This window comes from Sorex araneus, chromosome 3, assembly GCF_027595985.1.
Source record: "Sorex araneus isolate mSorAra2 chromosome 3, mSorAra2.pri, whole genome shotgun sequence".
Lineage (NCBI taxonomy): Eukaryota > Metazoa > Chordata > Mammalia > Eulipotyphla > Soricidae > Sorex > Sorex araneus.
In genome coordinates, this window is record NC_073304.1 from 238,749,845 (window position 1) to 238,774,338 (window position 24,494).

The 24,494-nt window shown below is 63.4% G+C and overlaps 2 protein-coding genes across 7 annotated transcripts; both read right to left on the reverse strand.

Annotated features, from left to right (window-relative positions):
- Window positions 1–899: 899 nt before the first annotated feature.
- NPLOC4 (NPL4 homolog, ubiquitin recognition factor) lies at window positions 900–16,490 on the reverse strand. Its single transcript, XM_055133173.1, has 17 exons — window positions 16,265–16,490; window positions 14,356–14,436; window positions 10,609–10,721; window positions 9,002–9,178; window positions 8,032–8,080; window positions 7,670–7,764; window positions 7,102–7,225; window positions 6,279–6,458; window positions 5,845–5,931; window positions 5,517–5,588; window positions 5,128–5,254; window positions 4,474–4,634; window positions 3,768–3,839; window positions 3,073–3,168; window positions 2,579–2,695; window positions 2,119–2,221; window positions 900–1,937 (listed from the first exon to the last, which is right to left on the reverse strand). Exons 1-17 carry the CDS (start codon window positions 16,277–16,279, stop codon window positions 1,780–1,782), a joined length of 1,827 nt encoding a protein of 608 aa, XP_054989148.1. The 5' UTR covers window positions 16,280–16,490; the 3' UTR covers window positions 900–1,779.
- Window positions 16,491–20,974: 4,484 nt separating this feature from the next.
- PDE6G (phosphodiesterase 6G) lies at window positions 20,975–24,491 on the reverse strand. 6 transcript variants are annotated; one of them, XM_055130018.1, is made up of 5 exons: window positions 24,013–24,491; window positions 22,436–22,571; window positions 21,772–21,927; window positions 21,421–21,461; window positions 20,975–21,231 (listed from the first exon to the last, which is right to left on the reverse strand). In XM_055130018.1, the coding sequence occupies exons 2-5, from the start codon at window positions 22,528–22,530 to the stop codon at window positions 21,155–21,157; spliced, it is 369 nt and encodes a 122-aa protein (XP_054985993.1). In that variant the 5' UTR covers window positions 22,531–22,571; window positions 24,013–24,491; the 3' UTR covers window positions 20,975–21,154. The 6 variants fall into 6 exon arrangements, with proteins under 6 accessions (XP_054985993.1, XP_054985992.1, XP_054985994.1 ...); XM_055130017.1 differs by having other exon boundaries at window positions 23,238–24,491; XM_055130019.1 differs by having other exon boundaries at window positions 24,377–24,470.
- Window positions 24,492–24,494: the final 3 nt, after the last annotated feature.

Sequence of the window (24,494 nt, forward strand, 5' to 3'; positions counted from 1 at the left end):
GCTAACTGGCACAAGCTGGCCAGGATTAATTATTGGGGTCAGGGTGAGCTGGTAGCCACGGACCCGTGAAACCAGGGCCCCTCCACCAGGCTGCCCCTTCTGCTTACTCCAGCGTTTCGAGGGGACGGGAAGCAAGGTGGAGCTCCCCACCAACAAAGGGGCAGCCACTCGGGGAGGGCGTTTGCCTTGCACGGGGCCCATCTGGGTTCGACCCCTGGCACCCCATATAGTGCCCCAGCTCCACCAGGGGTGATTGTTGAGTGCAGAGCCAGGAGTAGCCGCTGAGAACTGCAGGGCATGGCCCCCCAAACCCAACCCAACCACCCAAGGGGGTGGCCCCAGGCCCTGGCTCCTGTGATTTCAAACACTGGGAGTCCAGCTGCTGGACACCAGGGCGTGTGGACAGGGCCAGCGGTCACTCTCCTATCCAGGGCTGGAAGTGGAGCTGGTGTATACCCCAGAAGTCACGGCAACTCTGAGGACAGCGGTGAGGGCAAGGCAGTGCACAGCTGTGCTGGTGACCAGGGCACTCCAGCTCCAAGCCTGGCATCTGCGCACCCTGGATAGGCACAGAAAGTGGGCAGGGCAGGGCACTGCAGTCTCAGACTACGGGCAGTCTGAGACCAGGGGCAGGAAGTTCCCCAAAGCTGCAGCAGCCCAGGATGTTAGGGACACGTGGGCACCACCTGCGGGCCAGGCGGACTGTGCAAGAGAAAGTGAGGCCAGGGCGCGCTGAGGGTGGATCCAGGAAGCAGGGCCTGTGCAGCACCACCGGGGAGACTGGCCTGTGCCCAGCAGGCCCACACTGGGGCACAGGGGGTGGGGCACCCTCCGCTGAGCTCCGACTTCTCTTGGGACAATAAAACCAAGTACGCTACTCAATGAAGAGCGACGCAAAACCAGGAGCAATAAACAGCAACTTTCTTGAGCTAAAAGACAAGAGCAAGTGGACAGGTATGTAGGGCCAGCTTCCGGTGCAGAAGGCAGTAGGCACGCAGCGGTGGGCAGGTGGAGAGGACTGTCTGGCACAGGGACCAGGAAACCATGTGTCTAAGCGTCTGGTGTGCGTGGTACACGTGGATGCATGTTACACGCGTGCAGTGTGGCGTGTGCGTCCAGTCTGTCAAGGTTCTGGCAGAGATGACTCCCTCAGTCGCTGGTTGCCTGGGGCAAGCATGAAGCCCCCCGCATCTGCGGGGCAGGCAGGAGCCCGCAGCAAAGAGCTCTCCTTAAGGCAAAGAGGCTTGTGGGGGTCCCCTTGCCTGGGGAAGGGCTGGGGGACCCAGAGCACGTGACTGAGTTCTGACCAGTCTTGTCTCCGCTTCCTGGTGCCCCCACCCTGGCTGCCCCAAGGTCACTACGGAGTCCGAGGGGGCTGGCACAGAAGGGGAAGCGGGAACCTGGTTCCCAGACGCCCGGGCAGCAGGCGGGTACTGGCTGGGGAGCACTCAGGCACTGAGGTCACTTCCAAGGAGGACTGGGACCCCACCCCAAATACCCACAGGGACTCACTAAAGGGGGAAGGAAGTGGAAATAGCCTCACTCCCTCTTTATGCAATTTTTATCTTAAAAAAATAAATAGCGTCCTCTGGGCAGGAATCATGGATAAGTGTTATTACAACCAGCGCAGACCGTCAGCCGCCCCCCAGAGCCAGGGATGGGGCAGCCAGGACCCCGCAGAGGAAGCCCCAGGGAGCGAGGCCACACGCAGGGCAGCCTGCCCAGGGTCCTGCCAGCCAGGAGCGTCACCGGAGGGGAGCAGGCGGTCTGCAGCGAGGCCTAGGTCCTGGGGAGGCTGCACATCTCGCAGTGGCCGGTGCCCGGCTGGTTCATGAAGGTGCAGTGCTGACAGGCCCACATGGCGGCCGTGGCATCATGCGCGGGCCCCCCGGCCGCACCGTACTCCTGCAGGCCGGGCAGCTGCACCCCCACGGTGCCTGTGGGAAAAGGGGCACGGAGAGGCCTGAGCAGCTGGGCCTGCACCCCCTTCCAGGGCCTGTCCACCCTCCCCCTGCTGGCCGCGCCTCCCCAGCCAGGCGCGTGGACAAGGCGGGGCTCGTGTGTCTGACCCCTCCAGAGGCTGCTGCCCAGTGCCCCTGTGCCCGGCCCCTCACTCACTGCAGAGCTGCTCCACGGTGGCCCACTGCTCCGACCGCCGCCAGGTCTGCGCCAGCTCCTCATTGCGCGTGCGCACGGCCTCCAGCAGCAAGCTGATGCTGTCCTGCGGGGGCAGGCGCTGCACTCACCCCCGCCCTCAGCCTCGCCTCCACACTGCTCTGCAGGCCCTGCCCTGGACCCTGCGCAGAGGGCCTGTTCATGACGGTCCTCTGGGCCCTTTCAGGAAGAGCCCTGGAGGGAGGCGCAAGGGACCTCCCGCATCCAGCAACGGTGCTCCCCAGCTGCACTGCAGTCTGAGCCTGAGAGGCCGACGTTCCGGTCGGGGGACACAGCCAAGGACCCTGTCCTGTCCCACCGTGTCCCCAGCACCCACCAGCTGAGTCCCTCCACCATGCCCGTCTGCGGGTTCTGCGTGAGCCTCCGACCTCTCCGCCAGGCCCAGGCAGAGCCCAGGACCTACCTGCAGGGGCATGACCTCGTTGGTGACCAGGAAGAGCAGGAGGTGGAAGTCCGAGACGGCATCCAGGAAGCCAGACGAGGCATTGTGGGACAGGTAGGTGGCCAGGCTATGGAAGTCCTGCGGGACGGGCGCCTGTCAGCCCAGGCCCTCCCCACAGCCAAGCCTGGGCTGCTGTCGTAAGTTGGTGAGAACCCCGCAAAAGAGCACCCGGGGGATGCGTGCGCAGAGGCTGGGAGTAGGAGCCAGTGTATATGTGCATGCGTGTGCACGTGTGTGCACGCATACATGGGATATGCCGGCTCACACGTCAGCTCCAAGGCCATGGTGAGCCCCCACTCGCATGGCCAGTCCAGCAGGCCTGAATGGCCAGCTCTGAGCCAGGTTCAAGCATGCCTCAGGCTGGCACCAAGGTGTCCGTGGACATGTGCCACTTCAGCTGGACTATGGCAGGTGGTGGCAGGGCCCACGGCCCAACAGGTGAGGGCGCAGCTTACCTGTGTCTCCCCTAGCACATCCCGATTCTCAATGGGAAATGGGCTTTGAGAGATGGAAAAGGTGAACACGGGCTCCTTGGGGAAGGTCGTCGTGATCTGAGAGGAAGGGCAGAGTGTGCACAGCTGGAACCCTGACCCCTGGCACCCGCCCCAGAGCCCCAGACGCAGCTCCGAGGGGGTGGCAGGTGCTAGCCCCACAGCTGCCACACCTCCCACTGCTGCCAAAGGCCAGCGGCAGCCCTGGGTGCCCGGCTGGTTGAGGAAGGGGCGTCTGTGCCTCCCAGGGCCGTGTCCAAGCTGCTCCGTCCCTCCCAGGCTCAGGAAGCGGCTTCAGTGGGGGCTGAGGCCCTGTGGAGCTCCCCACGCTGCAGGGCAGTTGGGCCCTGCACAGGTGCCATGGCTACCTTTGTTAGGACCCGGCTCGTCTGTGTCCTGGAGTGATGCCAACTCGGCGCCAGGGCCCGAGAAAGCTGCTCTCCACAAACCCCCCTCCAGTGCCCCCAATCTGCACTTGCCTGCCCTGGTGGTCTGGACATATGCCAGTGGCCACCCAAGGGTCTGGGCAGTGTGGGCAGCTGAGCCTGGGCCACGGGTGCTCGCTCTGCAGCACACGTGGCCCTCTGCCCACTGCCCAAAGAGGGGCCGGGATGAGGGTTTCCGACTGGCCCTGTGCTGAGGGCCACGCAGGCACTCACGTCGATAATGAGGTACTCCACGGGCAGCGGCCGGGCCAGCTGGGTGATCTCGTTGCCAAACTTGTCGATGTCCTGACACAGGAAACAAAGGTGAGGGGAGATGAGCCGCCGACACGCTGTGTGCTGCAGGCCTTGGGCTGGTTCTCAGCACGTAGGGCCAGCACTGCAGCTGCTGTGCACGTTCACAGGCACACAGACTGCAACAGGGCTGTGCTGCCGGAGTCCTCACCTAACCACAGACCGAGCCACAGCAATGGGCCCTGGCCCTCCCATCAACGGGTCTTCTCGAAATGAAAGCCCACGTTTGGGCGGACACACGGACACAGGCACAGGGTATGATGGTCCCTCCCCAGGGAGCTCTGCTCGCTGTGGTCAGAGCAGCATCTCCACTGCAGGGAGTGGCCACCGCCCAGAGAGGTCAGGCACGACCGTTGCTCCCCTCCACTCTGGGAGGAATGGGTGGGTCCACTGCGGCCTGGGGCCAGTGCTGGATGCAGCACTGGGGGAATCCCTTGGAACCATCCTGACCCCCTGTGCCGTCTCTCTGGTCCCCAAATGAATCATAACTACGGAGCTAAAGACACGGGTCCCCAAGCCGCTGTTGGCCAAGGCCCTGCGGGGAGGAAGTGGCACCCAGGGCAGAGCACAGGGCAGGGGCACTCAGGGCCCGCCGGCTCCCAGCAGTGCCTGCCCACACAGACCCCACCTTGTAGAAGACGTCGGGTGCGTACTGCTCGCTGCTCGACTCCTTGGCGTAGCCCAGCTCGGGCGCGTCCTTGCAGGGCAGCAGGCAGCCGTCCCGCACCAGCGCCATGCACTGATTGGACACCTGGTAGCCCTCGAAGTGCACCTGGTTGTCGGGGCCACCTGCGGAGAGACGTCACGTAGGCGGGGAGCCTCCTGCTGAGGCCCCAGGGGGGCCAAGGCCGGCACACACCAGCCCTGACCACACACAGTGGCTGCTCCGAAACGTCCTGCTGCTGCTGTCACTTCAGGTGCCTGCCCTGAGAGTCTGGAATCACGGCCAGAATCCCACCCAAGAGCCGGAACACGCTTGCCATACGCAGGCCGAGGCCCAGCCCAGCGCCGCAGCTGAGAACGTAAGCAGAGCCAGCAGCTTGTCCACGGCAAGACTATGACAGGCAGGTGCTCCTGAAGCTCCCCACACCCGCTTCTTGGTGACGCCACAGCCCTCCCTCTGCAGAGCCAGCGGACAGCACCCACTGACACAGCCAGCCACGGTTACGACCAGCAGAGAGACCCACGGAAGTGTCAGTAAGCAAATAAGGAGAATGCAGAAAGAGGACGGAGCAGTGTCAGGGGGACGAGGCTGACCACCGAAGGCTGACAGCCTACGTGCCTGTGGCCACCGCAGTGACAAACTTGGAGCCGAAGTGTCCATCTGGGGAGAGCCGGCAGATATTGGGGTGCTTGTTCTGGAAGTGCCCTGCGGTGATGCACTCCTCTGAGCTCAGGAAATAGGTGTCCTACAAAAGGGGGACAATGAGACTCACACACGCTGTCCCCAGGTCCACGCCCAGCACCACGCAGTCTACAGGGCACCTCTGGGTGTAGCCCCGAAACTGGGGACAGAAAAGTTCTTTTCTTTAGCAAAATCAGGACAAGAGCCCCTTGGGGCCTGGCTGCCAGTGTCCTGCAGCCAAGGCCATGCTACCCACCCTGGGAATGCGTGGCACAGCCAGAATGGGGGGGGCACCCTGGGCCGGGCCGCGGCCACAGCGCCCTTACCTTGTTCCGGCTGTAGCGGACTGTGCCCTTCCGGGTGTCTTCTGACACAAGGTCTGTGAAGATCCAGCCGACCTGCGGGAGCAGCGGGGCAGTGAGGCTCGAGGCCAGCGGGCACCCTCGCTGTGTGCTGGGGACAGGAAACGTTCCCCATAAGGAAAGGGAACGCTAACAACAAAGGACGCCGTGACCCTGCGCATGCCATGTTCTCACTGCTCAAGTCACGGGACAGCCATGCTAGTGTCCGAGACAGCAGCAAGACTGAGGGGAGCTGAAGCCCGCCCGAACCCGGGCACCTACTGTCCCTAACTGGCCCATGAGGTCTCGATACCTTCCTCAGGCCGAGCTGGGCAGCGACCTCGTCTACCACCTCGGCTTTGGGGTCCTCCAGCAGTTCCAGGCTGTTCTGAGTCCCAATCTGCCAGCCGCAGGAGGGAAGGTGTAGTCAGAGGGGCAGTCCCCGCCAGCTGTGCGTGCAGAGATGCCTCGACACACCCCACGCGCCCGCAGGCACTTGGCTGGGGCAGAACCCGGCCAGCACCCCAGCGCATCTGTGCCCACCAGAACAGTTGGTGGATGATGCCAAGCACAGAGACAGGAGCTACTGCAGGGGACAACACAACAGACAAATCCCAGGGAGTGCGACCACCCACAGGGCTGCAGTTCTCCCAGTGAGGGGCAGTGTTGGGGCTCCACCACCAGGCAGCCTTGAGGTTGTCGGGAGTGAGGCGGATGGGGCCAGATGATCAAACGGGCGCCCCGTACCTGCGGGGGCTCGTAGATGGCGGCCACCTCCGCCCGGATGCCCAGCGGGATGTCCTTGTGCTCTGTGTAGCGCCCGTACAGGAACCCGAAGTGCTGGCTGCCCGTCTTGCGCCAGAAGTCGAGGAAGCGATCGGCCACAGTGTGGTTCTCGAACATGATGTTGTCCACGTGTCTGTACTTCTGCACCCCGCCCCCCCCAGGCGTGTGAGCACTCAGTCCTCAGCAAGGCTCTGGCTCTGCACTCGGGGATCCCTCCTGCTGGGCTCAGCGGACCCTCTGGGACGCCCAGGTCAGCCACATGTAAGGCCCACAACCTCCAAGGGCCTGCAGGATGCCGGACCAAGGTGGGCACTGCTCACAGGGAGCACAGCAGGTCCGAGCACCAAGATGAGCCCCGCATGGGAGGGAGGCTCACTGCCTGTGAGCAGGGCCCGGGGCAGGTCAGCGGCTGCAGAGGCCTGGGCAAGGCTGTAAGCTGGACCCTGCGTGGCAGGGGATATGAGGCTGGGAAGGTGGCATAGGGGGTTGGGCGCTGGCCTTCCTTCCGGGTGGTCAACACATGGTTTGACCACTAGCCCACGCCTGGCCCAGGGCACGACTAGGAGTGACCATGAGCACAGAGCCAGGAGTTGGCCCCTAGCAGTGCCTGGCGTCACCCAAAAGCCAACAAGTAAAATAGCAAGTCAGCATCTGAAAAAGCACAGCTGAGAGCTGGGCGCTTCTGTCACCAGACAGGGCTTGGGGGTATCCGCAGCAGGAGCAGAGCCCCCGGCCCAGCTCCGGGTCCTGCCCTCCGCCCCCACACCTCTCCTGCCATGCCCACCTGTCTGTTGAGGGTGATGGCGCTGGGTTGGCACTTGGTACAGATGCCATTGGGCCACGGCAGGTGCCCCTCACACCCTGACTTGATCTTGCAGCTGATGTTCTCCAGGGCCACAAACTTCCCTCTGAGGAACACGGGGAGTGTCCACAGGTCAGGACAACATGACCGAGATGAGACAGGACCTTACGGGACCTTACACTGGGGGCACGTTCTCCCCGCACTAGTGGGCCCTGGCCCCACGACCTCACTCCACAAATACCAGCCAGGGCAGGTGTCAAGAACGCTACCCTTCGGCTCCGGGTGCGCAGACTCAGCAAGCTGCCCCAAGGACAAGGGGCCTCGGTTCTCTCACCCTCATGAGCTGACCGCGTACCACCAACTCTCAGAATCACACACGGCTGCAGGGGCACGACTGCTGGCCACCAACGCCTCCCTCGAGGGCTGCTGGCAAGGCCCACACACGTGGGAGCGTCGCCTCCGCCACGGTCCCCCTAACCAGGCCAGCTCCAGAGAGCAACCCAGACCCAGGAAAGCCAGCATGCCCCGAGCCCCGGCCCCCAGCCCGTACTTGTCGGCACCCCCTGTCAGCTTGCGGATGTAGGCGTGGAAAGACATGTGCTTCACAGGCGGCTCCAGATGATTCAGGTAATCCTCATCGAAGGGCTGCAAGTTAGGAGCCCCCACGGGCCAGGGGGCTGAGAGGGGGTGGTGCTGGCCGGTCTTAGCCACCATCACCCCTCACCATAACAGGGATACCTCAGCAAACACAAAATGTGCCCAGTTAGGAACTGAGGACAGTCGGCAAGAGAAAATGCCGCAGTCGGGGGCCAGCGGCAGAACTCAGTCCCACCCTCGTCGCCCACCCAGGGGTTGCTCCCGGGAGCAGGGGGGACACAGTAGCAAGGCAGCCCGTGCTGGCCTGGGACTCACCTCGAGGGGGACGCAGTGCACACACTTCCCCAGGGGGCCGTGCCGGCACCTGAGAGAGGGCAGAAGGCTCAGCGTTAGTGGCTGCCCCACCCCCACTGCACCCAGGCAGGAGCAGGGGACGGACACTGAGTCCAGCTGCCTTTCTGGAAGCCTGTTGGGGAGAAGCAGCACTGCCCTCCTGTGAGGTCACGGATAGAACCGAGTGAAAGGACAGGACCTGGGGCCAGAGTGATAGGACAGTGGAGAGGACATCTGCCTTGCATGTGGCTGCTCTGGATTTAATCCCCAGCACCCTAGAGCCCCGCCAAGAGTGATTCCTGAGTGCAGAGCCAGGAGTCAGCCCTGAGCATCACTGGGTGTCCAGAAAAAAAAAAAAAAGCGAGAGGCTAGAGCAATTGCACTGCGGGTAGGGCATTTGCCTTGCATGTGGCCGACCCCGGGTTCGATTCCCAGCATCCCATATGGTCCCCTGAGCACTGCCAGGGTTAAGTATGACACCCCCAAAAAAAGAAGCGAGGGAACTTCCAAGGTTGGTGGGACCTCTGGGGCTGGGCGGGGCTCCCAGGGCAGGAGAGGGCTCTGAGCAGAGGCTGTGGGTTCCTAGCCATCCCATCCCCCAAACACGGGCGGGGGCAAGCCCTGAGCACAGAGATGGGAGTAGTTCCTGTGCATTACAGCAAGTGCCTCAAACACCGGCTTTCCCCAATGCCCAGAAACCCCTAAAAGAGCTGGCTGGGGGCTCACAACGCCCCCCCAAGAGCACCAGTGGGGCCCAGGATGTCACCTGCAGGACCATTACCTGCAGCCCCTCCTGAGCTCCTGGGAAACAAGAGGAGGGGCAGCCCTGGGAGACCCGAAGGGCAGACACCCGACCCCAGTCCTACACCCCACTTGCTGTCACTGACCCGGGCCTGCAGGGGACAAAGGCGGCTCCATGGCCCAAGCACGGGGGCACAGCACACCCACTCACAGCTGAGGGTCGCGGCTACGGTAGATCTTGCCATCCTGCCGGCTGAGGTACTGGTCAATCTCGTCCTCCACCACGCTGGGCGCTCCCGCCGGCTTCAGCCCCAGGGGAGCTGACGTCTCCATCTCGGATGAGGGGCCCGCCAGGGTCTCAGGGAAGAGGAAGAGCAGGTCCCCGTGCCTGTGGGCAGAAGGCCCTTTCTCAATACTCGGGCCGGGAAGGCGGCACGGGGGCACATCTGGGTTTTCTCCAGGCCCAGCAGGTTCTGCACAGCCCTGAGCACTGTCAGGTGGGCCCTATGAAACAGCAAACCAGGCCGTAGAGACAGTGAAGGCGCAACTGAGCCAAGTCGATCCCCAGCACCACCCTGGGTCACAGCCCACACGGCAAAAGACAGGAGCCCTCGACCCCGAGCTCTGACCCCCGCCCCCTCCCTGTCCTGGACACCAGCACCATCGGCTGGCGACAGGCCCTCCTGCAGCCACCCCTCCAGTACAGACCCCCACCTGCTCCTGGCCCCTGGCCCCGACGCTCTTGAGGAAGGGATGCCCGAGGGGCCGCCAGGATGCCCCAGGGCTGACCCTGGGAGCTCGCACCTGAGGCTCTGCACTACCTGGAGATCCACTGTGGGGAGCTGTGACCAAGGCTCAGGACAGCAGCTCTAAGAAAAGCGGGGCCGCAGCGCCCCCTTGTGCCTGTGGCAGCCAGTGCAAGCTCGCTGTGGAGAAGCCTCTAGGCTGCATCAGAAAAGGGGCACTACAACGGGCACTCAGGAGCTAGAGCACCAACAGGTCCCGGGCAGTGCCAGGGCAGCCCTGAAACCAAAGGGCCCATGCGTGAGCAGCAGCCAGGCCAGGAGGCAGCACGGCCCAGCACAGCGGCCCAGGGGAGCCTCGTCCACGCCCAGCCCAGGACATACGCAGCACGAGGGCACACAACAGCGACCCTCAGAGACAAATGGCGACTGTGCTGCCCACACCCAGCCCTCACAGACGGTGATAACCTAGCTCCTGACTCATGGCTCTGGTGAGGGCCCGGCACTCAGCCAGGTGGGCACGAGGAGGCTGTCAGGCATGGTCCTGAGGCAGCCCATGAAGACAACAGGGCCCGAGAGAGGAGAGCAGGGAGCACACGTGGCTTACAAACGGCCAAACGGGTTCACTCCACAGCACATCATATGGTCCTCTGAGCACAGCCAGGAGTGACCCCTGAGCACTGCCAGGTGTGGCCCCCAAAACCAAAGAAAAACCAAGAACATGAAAACAAGGAAATGCCGTAAAGGAGAGACAGCTGAAAACCAATAAAATAGGCCAGACCCTCCCCTGCCCCTGGGGACCCTCCTCCTCTTCCCTAACTCCAGCAGACACCCTTCCCCTCACCCGCTTTGGGTCGCCTCCTCCCTTCCTCCCTGCAGACAGACCTGCCGCCTCCATCCCTCCCGCAGACTGCCCTTACTTCCTGTGGATGCTCATGTGTGAACCAAGTGACACACAAACGGTCAGGATGCACGGACCACTCTGACAAGGACACCGGTGCTGGGGATCCCCAACATGAGGCAGGATGGCAGGCGGGCCCCAGAGCAGAGCCCCCCCCCAGCTCCACACACTCACTTGATCTTCAGCAGGTTGAGGGACTTGCTGGAGGAGGCGGGGATCTCCCCCGTCCTGTTCCTATTGATGTAGACTGAGAAGCCATTATTTGGGAAGCCGAACTCCTTGGCGACCTGGGAAGGCAAGAGAGCAGGGCCAGCGTGAGAGAGGCCACCATGCACTACGCAGAGGACAGCGACCGGACAGACACCGCCCTGCGCTCCTGTCCCCTCGGGGTGTGGCCTTGCCCCCCATCCCTGAGCAGAGCCAACGATGGGTGATGGGACAGCAATGGGGCAGATCCACACTCACTTTGCCATGGCATGTCCCAAACTGTCAAAATGCCCATCTCGAGGCTGGAGATTCAGGACAGTGGGGAGGGCGTTTGCCTCGAATGCAATCAACCCGAGTTCAATCCCGAGCATCCCGTGTGGTTCCCTGAGCACAGCCAGGAGTAACCCCTGAGCATACTAGATGAGGCCCCGAAACACAAACAACAACAAAAAGCCCCCAAAATAGAAACGCAGTGCCTGGAGCCAGAGAGATAGTATACCACATAAGGAATTTGCCTTGCATGCAGCTGACCAGGGTTCGATCCCTGGCATCCCATATGGCGCTGAGCACCGCTGGAATTCCTGAGTGTTGTTGAGCCAGGAGTAAGCCCTGAGCATCATCAGAAAACAAAATTCAGCTTACAAGTCACGAGGCCATCACCCACAGACACGGGGGAAGACACAGTACTGATGGACACTCACCCAGGGCATGGCTGGACAACAGTCCCCGTCAATGTCTCTATCAAACACAGTGACCAATGGCCACCAAAGAAACCAGAGTCCTGCTGTACCAGAGCCCAGAGCACATGGGCAGGGCTGGTGATAGTAGGTAGGCAGCTGCACTCCTGCCCCCGGGACGCTGCCCTGGCCCTCGCCTAGGCACTCTGGCACGGGCCCTTCCTGGACACTCTGGCCCCTTCCGGACATGCTGGCACTACCCTTCCTGGACAGAGCCGTGAGCCCAACACCACGTTAAAAGGGCATGGAGGCTGGACCCTGAATGTGAATGGCAGATGTGATCCAATGGTGCTCAGGGAATATTCTTGGTTCGGTGCTCATGAGCGAACCTGGTCGGACACATGCAAGGCAAAGTGTGACCCCGTCCTGTGGATCCAGAGAGGCACCGAGTGCACCACCAGTCTAAGGAGCAGGATTTTACACCTGGCAGGGAGCACCACCAGGAGCGACTCCCAAGCATGGGCAGGAGTAGCCTGAGCGCCAAGTGTGGCCCAGAAGTAGAGAGATCCAGCAACGTCTTAAGTCAACGCCCGCCCGGGCCAGCCAGGCTGGAAGGCGCAGGGCCGAGTGCTCAGCCCCAGCACACCCCGCCCGCCCGCAGGCCTGAGGCCGACCAGACTGCCTTCTCACCAGTGAGCAAACAACTTCTTGTTTGTTTTGGGGCCACGATGCTCAGGGGCCCACATGGAGTGCCAGGGGCGGGACGCAGGTCGGCCGCATGCAAGGCCAGCACCGTCCCTGCCGGGCCCGCCAGGCATCCCCAGGATGCTCCTACAATGTATGTCTTGGGGCCTCCAAGTGCCTCGGGGGTCCAGGGCCACTCCCGGTGACCCTCAACCAGACTGGGCAGTGCACTACAGGGGCCGAGGGGGTGGTCCTGATGCCATCTGGCAGAGCACAGGGGCCTCCAGGATTGCACCCGAGCACCAGGTGATGCTGGCCTCAAAGCCAGGGCCAGGGCTGGTGGGTACAGGTGCCTCCCGTCCCTCCTTCCCTCCTTTCAGCTTGGCCACATTGTTTCTGCCTGTCTGAGGCTCTTGTTTTCGCTTTGAGGTACTACGGTGGTGCCCAGAGACATGTAGGGGCATGTGGATTACGTGCCCAGCTAAACTGTCTCCTGTATTAGGTTTATAATCGAAGGAAACGATTTTCATTTGAGGGGAAACTTTGAAGAGTAATAAACATGAGCTCCAAGTATCCCCAAGAAAACAACCCCAACAGGGGCTGGAGCGATAGCACAGCGGGTAGAGCATTTGCCTTGCACGCGGCCGACCCGGGTCCCAGCATCCCATATGGTCCCCTGAGCACAGCCAGGGGTGGTTCCTGAGTGCAGAGCCAGGTGTGACCCAAAAAGCAAAAAAAAAAAAAAAAAAAAAAAAAAAAGAAAACAACCCCAACAGTGACAATGCCCCAGGACCATAGCTGGCGCTGCGCCAGCTTCCCCTCCTCCATCTACTTTCACCGTCTCTCCCCAAGCATGGCAAGGGTCAGCCAGCTGGAGGGAAATGCCATGATTTCAAGAATGTTTTGGAAGCTGTTAACCACAACACTGGGGCCAAAGCAATAGGAAAGCACACCAGCCGTCAGCCTTGCACACGGCCCACCCAGGTTCCATCAGAGGCACCAACGTGGCCCCCAAACCCACCGGGAGGGATCCCTGAGTACAGCACCAGGGGTAAGCCCTGAGAACACCAGGTGTGGCCCAAAAGCCCCAGAAAGAGAGAACCACAACTTTCTATTTTTAGGTTTCTCTGAATCCCGACTTGAACTTGGCAACACTACGTTGGTTTCACATGCAAAAGCCTGCAGTTAAAAACAAAAGCACGGGCTGAAGGGGTAAGGAGCTTGCCTGGTAGAGTGACCCAGGTTCGAACTTCACCACCATGCAGGGTCCCCTGAGCATCACCAGGAGTAACCACTAAGTGCAGAACACTGCCAGATGTGACAAAGCCAAAACAAAAAAACAGAGCAAAACCCCATTTCTCCAAGAGCTACAGATGCAAGCCTGCCTGGCTCAGTCTGCCAGTCACTGTGTAGACCTTCTATTCCCTACTTCAGGGGCCAGAGCTCCGCTCCGCTCCGCTCCGCCCCGCCCCGCCCCGCCCCGCCCCCCAGTGGGCAGCACCTGAACTCCAGCTGTCTCCTGGTCCTCTGATGAGACCAGAGCAGACAGCAGCAGCCGGGAGCTGGGCATCTCTCCTCAGCTGTCTGATACGGAACCTGCTTACTTTGGCAAGTCTCCCCTGGCCCAGATTTTCAGGTCAGTGCTGTGGCCTCCGTGGCCCATGCCCCTCTGGGAAAAGCCAGACAAGGTCACGCTTGCACCACCAAAGTACGAGAAAGGGAGGCCGGGAGGGCTGCAGTGAGCAGTGCTGCCTGGGAGGGCCTGGGCTCCACCCTCGCACTCCAAAACACCAAGTGAGCAGAACTGGAAAGGTGCTTTCGGACATCACGAAGGTACCAGCTGCTGACAGGGCATGGAGGGCTGGACATGTCCAGACAGGACAGCTCAGAAACACCAGCGATGGGACCGGAGTGATAGTATACTGGGGAGAGCGTTTGCCTTGCAAGCGGCCAAACCGGGTTCAATGCTCAGCATCCCGTATGGTCCCCCAAGTAATTCCTGAGTGCAGAGTCAGCATTGCCGGGTGTGATCCAAAAAGCAAAAAAGAAAAAAGAAAAGAGAAAAGAAATACCAGCGAGGCAGCATCCAGGGACACTGTCTGTAAGGCCCTGAGGATGGATCAGGGCTGGGGGTCACCCAGGTTGCGGCCCAGCAGCACAGACCCTCCAGAACAGCAGGGAGTGACCCTCAAGCACCCAAAACCACAGCCAACAAGAAGCCAGAGTCCAGGCAGCCCAGGGGCCACACTGCCCAGGAGTCAAACTCAAGCTGAGCCCTGCACCCTCACCCTGCCCACTCTAGGCCACACCTGCCCCACCGCCACCAGCTGCGAGAGCCACAGGCCGCAGGTACCTTCTTCAAAAACGTCGCGGCTGTCTCTCTCTTGGTCGCGGTGATCCGCTTCACCCCGTCGGGAGACTGGACACGGATTATCTGTTGCGAGTGAAATGTGACGTTTATGGTCCAGGCACGTCGGCCCAGTCACCGACCCTCCCACGCAGCCTAGGAGCGAGGTCATCGCAGGAACTGTTGACAGCTGTCCCTGGACCCAGACGGAGCTTCCCTCCTAGTCCTGTATGAGTCTCACCGTGGCCTGGAGCACAAGCTGGGCGTGAGGCAGCCGCAAAGGCTTGCCCTGGCATGTGGCCCCCCCGGTCCCCAGGGAGCAGCCCGAGACTGTTTAGGGATCACGGCCGGTGGTGCCGAGGATCAAACCCAGGCCGGGAACATGGAGGGCAAGTGCTGACCTGCTGTGCTCTCTCTCTGGTCCCTGAGGACTGACCAGGTGTGTCCCCCCAGAAAGGCCTCCCTCTGTTCCACCACCGACACAGACACTGGATGCTGGAACTCGGTGTTACTCCCAGTTACTTGCTTTCAACAAAGCCAGCGACAGGAGCGCAGAACCTAAGGGGGCTGCAGGGAAGCCCGGGGCAGTGACTCTCGGGCAGTCAGGGGGCTGGCAGGGCCTCCAACACCAGGACAGGGATGGCACAGCGGACAAACCCGCTGAACGACAGCTCCAGCCCCTTCACTGACCCTCTGAACTAATCAAATTAGTTTCCTGAAACAGCCAGCCTCCCCCGCCCACACTACTCTCCAGCCGAGACTCCGGAGTAACCCTGAGGCCCAGCATCCCACCCCAATGCTGAAAGCAGGACAGGGACGTCTTCATCCACAGCAGTCCCGTTCGGGGGACCTCTGCAGTGCTGGCCGGAACCCAGGCTGGCTGCGTGCGAGGCAAATGGCTTTCCCACCGCACGGTCCCTCCCGTCTGTGAGAAACGCGACTTCACTCTTGCTGCTGACTCTGAGCTCTCCCCAGGCTCAAAAATTACACTTGTTCCTGCCCCGCCTGGCTGGGAGGATCCGGGCAGGAGGGCAGTCCTGGGGTCAAGGCCAGCGCCCGTCAGCTTGTCAAGTCCCAGGTCACCTGCAGGAGTCACCCGTCACACACAGGGCCCGATGGACGCAGACGCCAACCATACCCAGATCACCTCCCGGGAGGCCAAAGGCCAGAGGGCGGGAGCTGCACCTCGGAATCCCCGAGCCCTTTTCTGGGCTTTGGGGTCAGGGCGGGTGCCCCGCCCGGGTCCCTGCCAGGGTTCCCGCGGCCCCACCTCTGGGGACAGGCGGGTCCCCGCGGCCCCCCAACAGGTGGCTGTAGCGGCCCGGCCGGCGCGCGCCCTTGCGGGGACCCAGCTCCGGGGGCTGTGCGGGGTCGGGGCGTGTGGGCTCCGGGCCCCGTGGAGTCTGCGCGGAGTCGGGCCCCGAGCTCTGTGAGGTCTTGGCGGGGTCGGGGGTCTGCGGGCTCTGTGGGGTCTGGCGGGGGCGGGCTCTGTGGGGTCTGGCAGGGTTGGGCGTCTGCGGGCTCTGTGGGGTCTGGCGGGGTTGGGGGTCTGCGGGCTCTGGCAGGGTCGGGGGTCTGCGGGCTCTGTGGGGTCTGGCGGGGTTGGGGGTCTGCGGGTTCTGGCGGGGTCGGGGGTCTGCGGGCTCTGTGGGGTGTCTGCGCGGGGTCGGAGTCTGGCGGGGTCAGGGGTCTGTGGGGTCTGGCGGGGGCGGGGTCTGGCGGGGGCGGGGTCTGTGGGGTCTGGCGGGTCTGTGGGGCCTGGCGGGGCCGGGGGTCTGGCGGGGTCAGGGTCGGGGACTGGCGGGGTCGGGGTCCGGCGGGGTCGGGGTCGGGGTCGGGCTCCGGCGGGTCGGGCTCCGCGGGCGCCCGGCTCGCGCCGCGCCCGGATGTGCTGCCTCATGCCGCCGCCGCTCACCATACTCTCGGCCATGGCGGCCGCTCCCGCGTCCGGGCTGGGGCCCCGCGTCGCCGCCTGCCGCCCCGCCGGCCTCGCAGCCCCGGCCCCGGCCTCAGCCCCGGCCTCGGCCTCCCGCCGCCGCCAACGCCGCTCCAGCTTCGCCACCGGCTCCGCCGCCACGTCCGGTGCGTCGCGGAACGCGCTCCCCGGGCCGCGCGGCCCCGACGCAGGGTTCCGGCCTGGCGCCCCGCGCATGCGCGCCCCGCGCCAGCGTGCGCGTCCCCAACCAGCGTGCGCGCTCCCGCGCCGCCGTGCTCGTCCCCTACCGGCGCGCGCGCCCCGGGGCCGGTCTTGCTGGAGCGGCCCCTCCGCCCCCGCGCGCCCCCCAGAGCTTTGAGCCGGGCCTGGCGCAGGCTTAGGCTCCCGAGGTGGACGACGCCCCTGTGCCCCAGCAGGCGAGGGCTCCGGAGCGGGCGCGGGGCGGCGCTGCGGACCCGGCACTGCCCCCGGCCGGGCACGCACTCCCCACTGAACTCCCCGGCCAGCCCTCCTCGGGAGGGATGGCGAGTGCTGGGCACCCCCCCCACACACACCCCACACGGCCCCCGTGCCCCGGGTCGACCCTGGCCGCGCAGCTCCAGAACTCCAGGACAGGGTCTGTCTCCCCGGCCGCAGGGGCCCCAGGAGCCCGGGAAAGCTCCGGGTGGACGCGCGAGCCCGTGGCCGGCCCATCAGAGCACTGAGTGGGGCGGAAATGGCGGGCTGCAGGGGCCACGGCAGCCCCCCCCCCCCCCCGCCGTGGGGCTGCAGACTAGGGCAGAGGTCACCTGCCTTGGCCAAAGCCATTCCTAGGTCTACCTCTCCATCACATAGTGGGACCCCCGGGGCCACTCCTGAGCAGAGCCAGGGACAGCCCCTGAGCACCCCACGGTGGGTCTGGTTCTGGGACCGACCCCGTTGTCTGCAGAGCTACACAAGGCCAGGCAAGGCGGTCGTCCAGCCTGATTGGAGGCGTCCGGACCAGGACAGTTGTCCTTGCCTGATGGTGCTCCTGGTTTCAGGGGTGGAAGTAAGCTCAGTGGGCTGAAGGCAGGCTCAGCAAGGGGACGCCAATCCCGGCGGAGGTGACCTCTCACCACCAGCAGAGCCCAGAGTGTCCCAAGATAAACAAATGTGCAAGGGTGAGTCTTGGGCCTGGGAGAGGGTCAGAGGGCTGGACCACAGGTTTTGTATGTAGGAGGCCCAGGTCCTGCCCCCAGCACCACGAGGTCCCTGAACACTACTGGACTCTAAGTTTGATCCCAGAGCACCCCAGAGCACAGCTGGGTGTGGCCAAAGCCAAAGGGAAGAAGGGAAGGGAAGCACCAGCGAGCATCCCCACCTCCTCACCCCGCAGGCCAGTCAATCCCAAGCAGACAGAGTGTGAATGACCGTGGAGGGAGAGAGGATGGCCACTGGATTTTATTTTATTTATTAATTTTTTATTTTTGGGTCACACTCGGCGATGCACAAAGGTCACTCCTAGCTCTGCACTCAAGAATTACCCCTGGTGGTGCTCAGGGGACCATATGGGATGCTGGGAATCAAACCCGGATCGGCCGCGTCCAAGGCAAACACCCTACCCGCTGTGCTATTGCTCCAGCCCCGGCCACTGGATTTTATTGTTTAATTTTATTATTAATTTTTTTTTGGTCTGGGGGCCACACCTGGCAGTGCTCAGGGCTTTCTCTGAGCTCAGCACCCAGGGATCCCATCTGGCCGACTGGGGGCTATATGGAACGCAGGGGATCAAACCCAGGTCAGCCACGTGCAGGGCAAGCGCCCGCCCCACCGTGCTATGGCTCTGGCACCAGGGCGTGAGCCCGCTTGGTCTGGTGCCAGGTAAATGCCTTGGCCACAGTGCTACCATGGTGGCCTAGGGGACGGATTTAAGTACTCCCCCACTGACAGGAGAAGCCTGGAAGTGTGTGCCCAAGTTCCTCCCACCCCTTGGACTCCCCCCTACACTGCTGACCACCACAGGGGCGGCCACCTGGTCCCAGTGCTTCTGGCACACTCCCCCCAGCCGGTGGGCAGCAGGGCCATGGGCAGCGTGCTGACCGCAAGTGAGTCCTGTGCTGAAGCGAAGCCCCCGCATGCCCCGGTATGGGGCGGGCTCCCAGGCTCACGGGAGGCCACACTGCAGGCCTGTACTGGGTCCCACTCCACGGCTGGGGCCACTGCGAGACCCCCGTGCGGGGAGCTGAGAGCTCTGGCCCAACCCCCAGGGGGTCTCTGTGGAGTGACACTGGGGCTAGGCTGGGCCACCACGGGAACGGGGGCAGGCAGCTATGGGCAGTGTAGGTACGGTGTCTCTGGGTGTGACTGTACAGATACGTGGGTGTGCAGGTGTGGGGGTATAAACATGTGCAGGTGTGGGGTATCGGTATGTGGCTGTGTGTGGTGTGGAGGTCTGTTGGGGGTGTGTGGGTATGGAGGTGTGTGTGTGGGTGGGTGTGTGGGGTGGGTTTGTATGTGTGTGTGGGGGTGGGGTGGGGGTGGAGGTGTGTGCTGGTGTAGAGGTGTGTGTGGTTGTGTGGGGTGTGGAGGTGTGTGTGGTTGTGTGGGGTGTGGAGGTGTGTGTTGGGGGTGAGTGTGGAGGTGTGTGCAGGTGTGGGGGTGGGGGTGCGGGGTGGGTTTATATGGGTATGAGGTGTGGGGGTTGTGAGTGTGGAGGTATGTGGGGGTGTGTGGGTTGGAGGTGTGTGTGCGTGGGGGTGTGTGGCGTGTGGGTATGGGGGTTTGTGGGTGTGGGTGTGTGTGGGTTGGAGGTGTGTGCGTGGGGGTGTGTGGCGTGTGAGTTTGTGTGGTGTGTGGGTATGGGGGCTGTGTGGGTTGGAGGTGTGTGTGTGTGGGTTTGTGTGGTGTGTGGTTATGGGGGGTTGTGGGTGTGGGGGTGTGTGGGTTGGAGGTGTGTGTGGGTTTGTGTGGTGTGTGGGTATGGGGGGTTGTGGGCGTGGAGGTGTGTGGGTTGGAGGTGTGCGGTGTGTGTGCATTGGGGGTGTGTGGCGTGTGGGTATGGGGCCATGGGTGACAGGGTGCCTGCCTTCACGTGGCCAACCCAGGCCCGGGATCCCACAGGACCCACTGAGTCCACAGGAGTGACCCCGAGCACCTCTGGGTGCCCCCAAGCCAACAACCAACAAAGGGAGTGTCTGGCCTGGCCAGCGCCGGGCTTGCCCAGGCGCCGCCCTTGGTGGTGGGCAGCCCCCCTCCAGCACAGACGGACGGATGCCGTGCACTGCGTGGGGTGGGGGCAGGTTCCGCCGTGGGGTGCTGGTGTCCCCCCGCCTGCAGCACTCTCAGCCCCGTATGAAGGAGTGAAGGCTTCCCTTCCGCACTGGCTGTGTCCACCCCTTCATCGCCTCGCAGGACACCGTGCCCGAGCACCCCAGGCCAGTGGAGGCCAGTGGCCCCGGGGAGGCGTGTGGAGGGGCTGTCCGCAGTGTGACCTTCCGGCCCACCTTCCTCACACACGTCTCCGCTGGACCTGCTGGCTCTGGCTGCCCGGCTCCCTGAGGAGCAGGTATGGGGCCTCCTGCTGGGCGGCCCAGGGGTCCCGCATGAAGGCGGCTGCCTGCTGCCTTGGGGGCCCCTATGGGCCAGCCTGGAGCGTGTCTGGCCCCTGGGCACCGCCCACTCCCAGGAGGACCCTGCTCTGCACTGCCTCATCGGCCAGGTGCTTGGGGCCTGCCCTGCCTGCCGCACGGGTGTGAGTCCTGACACCAGGGGGCAGGCGAGGGCCAGGGCAGCACCCACGAGTAGCACCCACGTGACGGCAGCCATGGGACGGCATCCCCAACAGCACCCACAGCGCAGCACGGCAGCCACGACAGCACCCAGGGGATGGCACTCGGGCGCATTCTCGTCCGAGTGCGTGCATGTGTGCGAGCGCGCGTGTGCCAAGGTGGCTGGGAAACGGGCAGGTGTGACCTGGGCACCGCTCCAGGCTGGCTTTGCGCCTTGTGGGAACTCCTGAGCGCTCTGGGGCGCAGCCTGCGACCTGCCCCTGCAGCCCCAGGCCCCGGGAGGGGCAGCCTCTGTCCCTGGGAACGCGGGGGTGGGGTGGGGTGGGGAGGGCTTGCTGGCAGCCCTGCTGCTCAGGGCAGGTGGGGCCCGGCCAGCCCACCCCTCCAGACGGCCCGGGTGCTGTCGCTCCCCCCACGGGCCCGCACTGCTGCCCGTGCCAGGCTGGGCAGCCTCCCGCCAGGAACTGGCCCTGGACACCTCCCGTCTGTCTCTGCCCCTCGCCCAGCTGGGCCGAGCCAAGGAATGGCAGGCCCTCGGCGGGCACGCGCCTTCTCAGCACCCTGCAGCAGCCGGGTCTGGCCCCTGTGTCTGCGTGTGCCGGGGCCACTTCCCTGTTCCCGCGGGGACAGGCTGCTGAGGTGTCCCCGCACCCACACCACAAGCGGTACCAGTGATTATTTTTCTTTTTGGTTACTCCTGGGTCTACACTCAGGAATTACTCCTGGCGGTGCTCGGGGACCATATAGGATGCCAGGAATCGAACCCGGGTCAGCCGCATGCAAGGCAAACGCCCTCCCCGCTGTGCTATTGCTCCAGCCTCACAGCAATTTATTTTTATTTTATTTTATTTTATTTTTTGCTTTTTGGGTCACACCCGGCGATGCTCAGGGGTTCCTCCTGGATCTGCACTCAGGAATCACCCCTGGCAGTGCTCAGGGGACCATATGGGATGCTGGGATTCGAACCCGGGTTGGCCGCGTGCAAGGCAAACGCCCTACCCGCTGTGCTATCGCTCCAGCCCCAGAAATTTATTTTCAAGGAGACAGCGAGTGGGCTTTGGAAGGGGCTGGCCCCGCTCCTGTCACCCCGAGCGGGGGTCCAGTGGCGCGTGGGTGGCGCCTAGATGATCCCGTACTGTGCCAGCTCGTGCAGCTCCAGGTGGTTGAAGGCCTCCCAGGGGCAGATGACCGTGATGTCTGGGGAAGAGGCCTCAGCTCAGGGAGACGGCGCGTGCCGCAGACCCCCGGGAGCACCCCACCTCCCAGGAGTCGTGCTGGGGTGGACGAGGAGCCCAGAGAGAGGTGAGCCCCAATACGCCCGGGTCCCCAAGGGCAGATGGGTCCAGACCCCCGCACGGGGAGCCTGAGGGACCCCAGCAGCCATACCTGTCCCCAGGCCTTCCATTCCAGGGATGTCGTCCCCGAACCTGCAAGCAGACAGCCAGGGTCCCAGTGCACAGGACCCAGTGTGCCCGTGTGTGTGTGTGTGTGTGTGTGAGACCAAGTGCACCCATGTGTGTGACTGAATGCCTGTGTGTGACTGAGTGTGCCCGTGTGTGTGCCCGAGTGTTCTTGTGTGCCCGTGTGCCCGAGTGTGACTGTGCCCACGTGGGTGTGCCCCGTGTGTGTCCGAGTGTACCCGTGTGTGGGGTCCATGAAACAATGACAGGAGAGCGGGGTGGGGGATGTGACCCCGGCCAGCCCCCTCCGCCCTCAGCCCCCCCCAGCTGTGCTCACCCCTGGACTCCTTTCTTGGGAGGCTTGCTCTTGAACTGCCTGGTCTGCCGCTGCTTGAACTTGGGAGGCCCTTTCCTGGGGGTGACGGGCCCCCCAACCACCCGGGTGGCCGACCGGATCTCAGCCTTGGGTGGCTCCATGTTCGCAGTGCTGGAGCTGCGGCACCAGGCAGGGCTGTTAACCCCGTGCTCCCCCTGCCCTCAGCGCACCCCCACGGCAGCAGCACCCACAGCTCAGGAGAGGCCCCTCCAGGCTCTGCAGCCGTGACCTTGGCCTCGGCAGCGCTTCCTAAGCCCCTGGGCACCCCGGGAGACTAATCCCCCCACTGCTTGGCTGAGCAGTTCCTGGAACTCCCCCCCGCCGTACATACCCCATACATGCCCGCAGCCTCTCCGGGGCAGTGATGCCCACACAGCAGGGACAGGGGCTGGCCTGCGGGGGACACTGTCCCCTGGGTCTCCGTACCGGACAGCAGGCCTGGCGGTGTGACCCTGCCCCTTCCTAAGACCCTCACCCCCACCCCAAGGGGCCCAACACCACCTGGTCCCCTCGGTCAGCACCGGGCCAGAGAGGCAGGGGGCCCCAGATAGGCTTTGGGGTGCGAGTTGCCGGCCCATGGGAAGGGACCCCCACCTCGGGTCAAAGTCACGGGGTGGACATTTACCAGTTCACCTGGGCGGGTATCACTAGGCACCAGCTGGTTCTCCTGGGGCAGCTGAAACGTATCCTGAGCAGGGTAAGCGGCTTATGTGCAGTCATCTGCAGTCAGGCCCAGGGTGAGGGGAGACGTGCCCACACACCTGCACACACAGATGCACACGTACACTGCAGACACGCCTTCCCAAGCATGCCACAGGCACACATGTATCCACAGAGACATTTGCCTACACACACATACATGCTGCAGGTACACTCACGCATTCCCACCTATCCATACCGTAGGCCACACGACCACACATGCGTAATAAGACACGCCCACCCACATATGCGCATGTGCTGGCACAGGCACATGCACGCCCACATACACACACCTGCAGCCACACAGGTATACATGCCCACATACATACGTACACGGACATGTGACACACCACAGGTGCAGATACACCCACGTACACATACACTGCTGGCACACATGGCCACATCTACGATGCACGCTGCAGGCATATGCCACACACACGTCTACATGCACGCTGCAGGCACAGGCTTACATTGGCATACATTAAGACGCTGAACCCTTTGGGACAGGCCTTGGCAACTGGGATGCTCGTAGGTAAATGCTGGGACAGCACTGGACACGGTGCCGCCCCGGGCTCCCCACCCCCACCCCATGACTTCTGACGTCATGCCCGGTCGTGCACACTGTCCAGGTGATGGGGCTGCACAGCCAGAACACGAGTGGACAGCACTGTAGCCCACACAGAAGGGCACTGCCCACGCACCCAAGCTGCAGCCCAGCATCTACTGACCCCAGAGGCTGGCCCTCGGTGCCCACACAGCCATTTGGGAGCCAGAGTTTCTCATGCACGGCCGAGATGCCACGCAGAAAGCCCTGCACCAGGGCTGGACGCACAGTACAGCAAGCAGGTAGGGCCTGCAGGCCGCCGGGCCGGGTCAGGCCCCACGCTCTGCCAGGACTGAGTCCTCAGCACAGCCAGGTGTGGGCCTCCCAAAGCCTTAAAAAAAAATTCCTGCACTAGGTAGCTGTGTTTCTTCTGAGGAAAGGTATGGCCACACCTGGCAGTGTCGGCTCACGACACTGTGTGGCGCAGGGTCAGCCAAGAGCAAGGCCAGTGCTTTATTTTGTCCATCTCTCGGGCCCACAGTGCAGTTTTGAAGACACCAAATCTTCCCCAGCCCACGTTTTGTGTTGGTTTGGGGTTACACCCAGCAGCTGGCACAAAGGTCCTTCAGCCCTAGAGCCGCCTCTGTTAGAAACCATTTGCTGGGCATAAGCTTGGGTCACCAGAGTGCATCTTCCTGTCCAATGGGGTTGAGCACTGTGTGACCAGATGTCCGGAGGGGCACACTCAGCTTATACTAGCCGGCGGCTTTCTTGCCAAGAGCCAGGTCACAAATGGCCAGAAAGCTGAAGCTGCTTTCTGGCCGGTGGGTGGAGGCGGGGCCTCCAGCTGGCCAAGCCCCTGCCCTGCAGGCTGTGCGCTGCTGGGGGCTCCTGCCAGTCCCCTGCCCTGCCAAGCCACCCCCAATGACAGCCCTTCCTAAGATGCAGCAGGAACTCACATGGCACCTCGGGCCTGAGTTTCAACTTGGGAGAGGAGATGGGAGCCCTCTGATTTGATTTTTGGGGCTACACGTGGAGATGCTCAGGACTTTTTCCTGGGTCTGCGCTGGGGAACCACTCCTGGAGGGGCTCGGAGGACCATGGAGGGTTCCGGAGATCACACCTGGGTCAGTCATGTGCAAGGCAAGTGCCCTCCCCGCTGTCCTAGGGCTCCGGCCCAGGACGGAGTGCTTTGGGAACACAGCGGGTGACAGGATGCTGGTTCTAGGGCCAACGGCTCGGGCCCGGAGCTGGCCAGCCTGGGACTGGAGGCCACCGTCCCAGCATGTGCACCCGGCCAGCAGCAGGGAGGGCGGGGCTGACCTCTGGGCAGAGCTGGGGTCAAGGCCTGGGAAGGGGGGCCGCTGGGCACAGACCAGGCGGACGCGGCGCCGTGCTCCGGGGAGCGGGTTTATTCCGGGTACAGCAGCGCGCCCACTGC

Bases quoted from the DNA above. Each gene is read 5' to 3' on its own strand.
- PDE6G (XM_055130018.1), bottom strand. From the start codon at position 22,530: ATGACTGCACATAAGCCGCTTACCCTGCTCAGGATACGTTTCAGCTGC. The intron at 21,928-22,435 runs GTAAATGTCCAC...CTGGTGCCGCAG, and splicing joins ATACCCGCCCAGGTGAACTG to CTCCAGCACTGCGAACATGG. The intron at 21,462-21,771 runs GTGAGCACAGCT...GTCTGCTTGCAG, and splicing joins CCCAAGAAAGGAGTCCAGGG to GTTCGGGGACGACATCCCTG.
- NPLOC4 (XM_055133173.1), bottom strand. The intron at 5,932-6,278 runs GTACGGGGCGCC...TGCGGCTGGCAG, and splicing joins CCATCTACGAGCCCCCGCAG to ATTGGGACTCAGAACAGCCT. The intron at 5,255-5,516 runs GTAAGGGCGCTG...CCCCTTTTGTAG, and splicing joins TCCGCTACAGCCGGAACAAG to GACACCTATTTCCTGAGCTC.